Genomic DNA, 6,424 nt, shown 5'->3' with positions numbered 1-6,424 from the left:
CTCCAAATCGAACGTTTTATCGTCTTTTTCACTTTCTGCAACCTGAAATCCAAGACCCCTAAGCGTTGCTTCTTTAAGTTGCAATCTCTTCTCTGTATCTTTCAAATTATTACCAAGAGTTTCCAATTTAACAAGAGCCTCTTGTAGCTTCTGCGACTTTTCGTAGAGTTCTCGTTCGTACACATTTTTCTCAGAGGTCTCTTTGTCTTCTTGCTCGTTGGACTGTGGATACTGCTGACTGCTACGCAGTCTACAAAGCTCAGCTTTCAGCCTGTCTATTTCTCGATCCGCTTCTCTCAACTGGTTCACAATTTCCTGATAGCGCTGATTCAAAGCTACGTTTTCGCTCGCGAGCAACTCCACCTGCTGCGACAGATCCGGGTGGTCTTCTCTCGAACAACCTAACGCAAACGGACTCTCCATTTTCTGCCTATGGACTCTTCCCAAAATGTCCTCCATGGTGACCAAACGAGCTTCGTAGTCCCGTATACAGTCTCCAGCCTTTTCCAAACTTTTCCGCATCGTCTCATTCTCAATCTCCTGCTGGTTCTTGAGGTTCTCCAACAGTTTCTGCGTCATTTCTCCTACTGACTCACTTCTTTCCTGTCCTTGAGGACTTTCTACCCAAACGTATTCGCTATGCGAATGCATGAGCTTTATCAGCTCCCGTAACGTCAGAGGCTCACTGGCATCTATCAAGCTCTCTAACTCTCTGATCTTTCCCTCGCTATCCTGAAGCGTAAAGCTGACTGTTTTTTGAATGGAGTTTGAGGGACAGACCTCGGAGGTGGTGGGTTTTTTGGTGTCAGAAAGATAAGATTCCTTTGCAGGCCAGTGTGAGAGAGAAAGGCCAAGCTGTGCCTGCATGTTGCGCTTTTTCAGTTCTTGCAGCTGCAGGAGCTCTTTGGTTTCCTGGTACTTCTTTGTTAAGCTCTGCGCTTGAGAACTAACCAGTTCAGTCCTCTTCATCTGGGGCTCTGTCTCAAGACTCAAAGGGGACTCCAGCTTGGAAAAGGGGACCAGACAGTTGGTTAACAGTCAGCACAGATGAACAAACGCTAATCAATTTCTAGATTATAATTAACAGTGTTGAGGATTTGAGGTAAATGTACATTTTAATACAACAACTGTGTCGAAACAAACTATTAAGGTTAAAGGGAGAGTAAATTCATTCAGCTTCTTTCATGGAATGAGGCACATTAGAACGCTAGAAAAAAATTAATGGCAAAAGGTTAGTAATTCGAAACAATGCATGCGTATTAAGAGGTTAAAGAGTTGTTTCATGGGGTAAGTGACGCAAAATTAGTGCTAGCTAAGAATGCCAGAACAGTTACATGCCATCCAGTTAAAAGCCTGCAGGCCTTTAGTGGAACGATTTAACCTGAGCTACTGAGCAACCACTACTGTGTCTGTTTATAACAAACCTTTTGACTCAAAAGTGTATAAATAAATCTGTAAAAGACAACCCTTTAAAACTAGCTGGTGGAGAAAAGTTCCCTGGACAGATATTCAACAAAAAGTGCATCACCTTTTGTGTAACAATGCCATGCTTAAGATAAAAATGACCACACATTTGCTTTTAATACATAAAAGTCTTATTTTGGTGTACTAAAAAGGTATACTACAAGATGTTACTACAAGCTGCTTAAATGGCAAAAGAAGTCAAAAAAATTATTTTGAGAAGCTCAGAAAACAATGCAACAATATTTTGAACAAACACTAAAGACAAACAACACACACACACACACATACACACACACACACACATACAAACACACGCACACTCTGTAGCATACATGGAGGAAGTCAAGAATAAGGTTAAAATGAAATGAACAAATGTTAAATATGATTAAAAAAAATCATGCACATATGCCTTAAAAAGGCATCTTTTCATATGTCAATGTTTAAGTAGCGCTATTCTGCAAAAGATGCATTTTTAAATAATTTCAACACCCTTAAGATGTATTGATACTCAATGCATTTGAGAAAATATGAATAGCCAACAAATTTGGCAAAAAAAAAAATTGTTTTGCTCTTATTTTTCTAACATTTAACCATTTATTACATAAATACTACTAATGAAATCATAACTTTAAAAATACTGGCAACACTTTACTTATATACTTTATATATAATGCATTATAAAAGTATTTTAATGCATTAATTATGCCTTGTAATGCACCGTAAAATGCATTTTATGATCTCATGAATAACGGTAACCACAGGTATAATGCACTTTAATACTTATCTATGCACCTTCAGAAAATATAATGCATTAAAACACTATAAACAAACCAAATATTATAATGCATTTTAATTTTGGCTACAATTATTTAAGAATGCACGCATTATACATAAAGGCCTTAAGTAAAGTGTTAACACAATATATTTTATAAATAATACGCTGTAAAAGTTTTCCAGTCATGTTTCATTGAGTATGAATGTATCCAGAGGGCACAGCAAGTCTAAGTTCTGAGTATGTTTTCATGCCATCACTGTATATTTATTTCAGGTTCAGTTATTGTTAATCATTTCTATGTTGGAACATGCAATAGAGCTTGCATGAAACTGAAATTCCAAATGTCGTTTTGCTTAAACGTGGCAAGAGGAATCTTAAGTAGAGGCAAAAAGAGCTCTGTTCGTTTTCATGCAACGGTCTCTAGACATGCAAAGCACGCGTTTGTAGCTTCGGTGGTAAAGATGGAAGCCATGTGTTTGTTCTTGTCCTAATAATAATGACACACGTGTTTAATCAGGCAATATCTAAATATACTATGAAAATGGTGACACAAATGTGGCCTACCGGTGAAATGTAACCTGCACGGATCTGCTGTTCACGCTCAAGAGCATTTTTGAGCTGACCCTCCAGCTCCTGCTTGTGCCGATTGGAGTCCATTAGCTGCTGGTGGCAGCTCTCCAGCTGAGCTTTCAGCTCTTCAACCTAACAAAGCCAAAGCACAAAGAGAAGTTATGATCTGAAACAACAACATATGTGACCCTGGACCACAAAACCAGTCATAAGGGTACATTTTTTGAAAGTGAGATTTATACGCCACCTAAAAGCAATATTTGAGGGTGCAAAAAATAAAAAGTTGTCCAAATGAAGTTCTTAGCAATGCATATCACTAATAAAAAATTTAGTTGTAATATATTTACGGTAGGAAATTTACAAAATATCTTCATGAAACATGATCTTTACTTAATATCCTAATGATTTTTGGCATAAAAGAAAATTTGATAATTTTGACCCATAAAATGTACTGTTGGCTATTGCTACAAATATACCCATGCTACTTAAGTCTGGTTTTGTGGTCCAGGGTTGTATATTTCATTTTTTTAACTTTGGATGTTTAAACCAGGGCTGCTGATGTAACTTTTTTTTTGATGCAATTAATTATAGAGAAAATAATGTATTAAAATGATTAAGGAATTTAACGCATCCCCCGTTCCAGACCTGTCCGTCATCTTACATTGATGCAGTTACTGATGAACATGATTCAGGACGACTGACTTCATAATGGAGCCTATAAGAATGCAGTTATATGAGCCTAAAATTAAAAATAAGAGTACAAAAAATATATTTATACCATATGATACAGTTTAGCAACATCCAACCAAAAGTGCTGTTTCTCCCCAATATCCACACCACTGCAAACGTTATATTGATTTAGAACAGTTAAATAAATAAGAACTTATGATTGTGCTAAATTTAATACACAACATTGTCAATATTTATACACAATATTGTCAATATTTAAAATCAGTTGTTTCAACGAATCTGTTGAATAAATGATTTGGAGAACCTTTACAATAATAAAATAAAAGTAAAATTAAGTAAAATAAAATAAAAACATAAAATAAAACAAAAATAAAAAGCCTATAAAATGTTATATAAAAATTAAATTGTGCTAAATTTTATACACAACATAACCAATATATAGAATCAGTTCTTTGAACGAACTGGTTAAATGAATGATTCAATGATTCAACTTTTAGAACTTTTATAATAATAAAATAAAAGTGAATTTAAATAAAACAAAATAAAAATAAAAATACATCAAATAAAACAAAAATAAAAAACCTATAAAATATTATATAAAAATGAAATTGTGCTAAATTTTATACACAATATTGTCAATATTTACAATCAGTTGTTTGAACGAACCGGCTGAATGAATGACTCAATGATTCAACTTTTGTAACTTTTATAATAATAGAGTAAAAGTAAATAAAATAAAAATTCATTAAATAAAACAAAAATAAAGCCCATATGATATTATATAAAATTGAAATTGTGCTAAATTTTATACACAACACTGTCAATATTTTTGCAATTACACAAACAAAAGCTTCCAAACAAAGCCACAGCAGAACAATACACAGCTGTGATTCGTTACTGAATGAATCTAAATTTTTGAATGAATCAGGTGAGTCAATGATTCAGTGACTCATTCATAAAGATAGTCACTTGGATTGTTTCTGATTGAATCTTTTGTGGAACGAATCGTTTGAATAAATGATTCAATGACTCAACGCCACCTACTGGTGCTTTTAGTTTCATATTTAAAGCATCATTAGATTTAAAAAAAAAAGAACATTTTAATTTCTATATTCGTTTTTTTTTTTTTTTTAATCTAACACAGCTTTAAATTATCTTTTAGGGAGCAACATTGAAGCCCAAATGTGTGAATAATTCTGCAATAAATTAGATTAATTAACTGGCACATCTCATTTTGATTCGCTTGACAGCCCTAGTTTAAAGCAATAAGTGTGCATTGAATTTTGAAGGCCATACCCCCTTTTTGTAGCTCTCGACGAGTTTCTCCAGCTCTGATGTGTCTCTATTTTGATGAGTGGAGGGCAATGGCACCCTCCTCTCCTCCCTGATGGGTGTCTTTTCCACCTGCTGCCAACGCTGCTCGATCTCATCCTCCACTTTCTGCTGACGCTCTACCGATAGGGGTGGAGCATCTACCTGGACCACGGCCACACTCTCAACGTCCATCTTTGCAGCGTCAGCGGGAGGATCAAAAGACGAGCCGGTGACGCTCTCGTACCTCCTCCGCCTCTCCTCCCTCCTCTTGTTTCTCTCGGTTAGCTCAGCCTGGAAGGTGTCAGCTTCATGCGCTCTCTGCTGTGCCAGAGCCTGGGCGATGGGACGAAATTCAGCCCAGTCAAACGTTTTGGATCGTCCTTCTCGCCTCCGTTCTCGTGCGCGGCTCTTCTTTAATCCGCCGTCCCGCTCTACTGAAGCTTCGGAGGACGGGGAGTCCTGAGTGATGTCAGGCCGGACAAGGCTCTCAAACGGGCCGCAGGAAGCATGCTCATCCGTCAGGCTTTTTCAAAACATTTTTATGTTAAATATTTTAAAGACAAAAACATATTTTCGAGCTACTGCATCATGCATGGTAACACACCTGGCAACGTCTGGTGCAGTGGACGGCCGAACGTTTTTCATAACCGCTTGGATCCAGTTGCGGCGTATTCCTGCAGTCATAGCGGAGAGCGTATGCACCGCCTCTTGAGTCTGTTGTGAGCAAACATCGAGCACAAAGAGATCAGAAGAACTTTCTGATTAATAAATACTTCAAACTCTTGAAAAACAAAGACACTTAAAAATAATAGAAAGTCACTGGACTATCTGTGCCTGCAGTGCTTGGACACCAAGTACAAATTTTCCATTAAGGATACAGAACCATATACAAATAAAATAAAAGTAAATTTAAATATAAAATAAAAATCCATAAAATAAAATATAAAAAAAAAAAATCTACAAAATAAAAGTGCATGAAAAAATATAAATAAAATAAAAAGTCTATAAAATGAAGGAAAAAGGCTTATAAAATAAAATAAAAACAAATCCATGATATAACATATAAAATAAAAAAGACCAAGAAAAATAATACAAATAAGATAAAGTCTACAAAATAAAGGTAAAATGCTTATAAAATAAAAAAAAAAAAAAAAAAAAAAATCTGTGAAATAAAATAAAATTAAAAAAAAATCCATAAGATAAAACAAAAACAAAAAGTTCATAAAAATAAAAAATGAAAAAGTCAGTGAAATAAAAAATACATTAAACAAAGTCCATAAAATCTAACTAAATAATGAAATAAAAGTCCATGAAATAAAAAAAAAAAAAAAAAAAAAAAAAAAAAAAAAAAAAAAAATCAATAAAACAAAAAGCCAGCAAAATAAAATATAAAATAAAAAGTCCATAAATAAAAATAATATAAATAAAACAAAGTCCATAAAAAACAACAAAAGTCCATAAAGTAAAGCCAATCTTAGAAAAAAAAAAACTAAAAACAAAACAAAACAAAAAAAAAAAGAATAGTGAAATATAAAATAAAAAAATACAATTATAAATAAGTCTATAAAATTAAGTTAAAATATAAAAATATACAAACACATACATAGAAAA

The 6,424-nt window shown here is 34.1% G+C and overlaps 1 protein-coding gene across 4 annotated transcripts in view; it reads right to left on the bottom strand.

Moving 5' to 3' along the window:
- Positions 1-6,424, bottom strand: part of mprip (myosin phosphatase Rho interacting protein) — a 51,455-nt gene that overhangs the window by 13,819 nt on the left and 31,212 nt on the right. For 3 of the 4 annotated variants that reach the window (XM_051123777.1, XM_051123776.1, XM_051123775.1), the window contains exons 13-16: positions 5,418-5,527; positions 4,796-5,336; positions 2,804-2,941; positions 1-1,005 (exon numbers count right to left, since the gene is read on the bottom strand). The exon at positions 1-1,005 is cut by the window's left edge and continues 1,428 nt beyond it. In XM_051123777.1, the coding sequence (XP_050979734.1) occupies positions 1-1,005; positions 2,804-2,941; positions 4,796-5,336; positions 5,418-5,527 (1,794 nt within the window). The remainder of the gene's footprint in view (positions 1,006-2,803; positions 2,942-4,795; positions 5,337-5,417; positions 5,528-6,424) is intronic. The other variant, XM_051123778.1, reaches the window with a different exon arrangement.

Source organism: Labeo rohita, chromosome 12 (assembly GCF_022985175.1).
Source record: "Labeo rohita strain BAU-BD-2019 chromosome 12, IGBB_LRoh.1.0, whole genome shotgun sequence".
NCBI classification, from domain to species: domain Eukaryota; kingdom Metazoa; phylum Chordata; class Actinopteri; order Cypriniformes; family Cyprinidae; genus Labeo; species Labeo rohita.
Note: the sequence above shows the minus strand (reverse complement) of the source record. Positions and strands in the feature narration are given on the sequence as shown.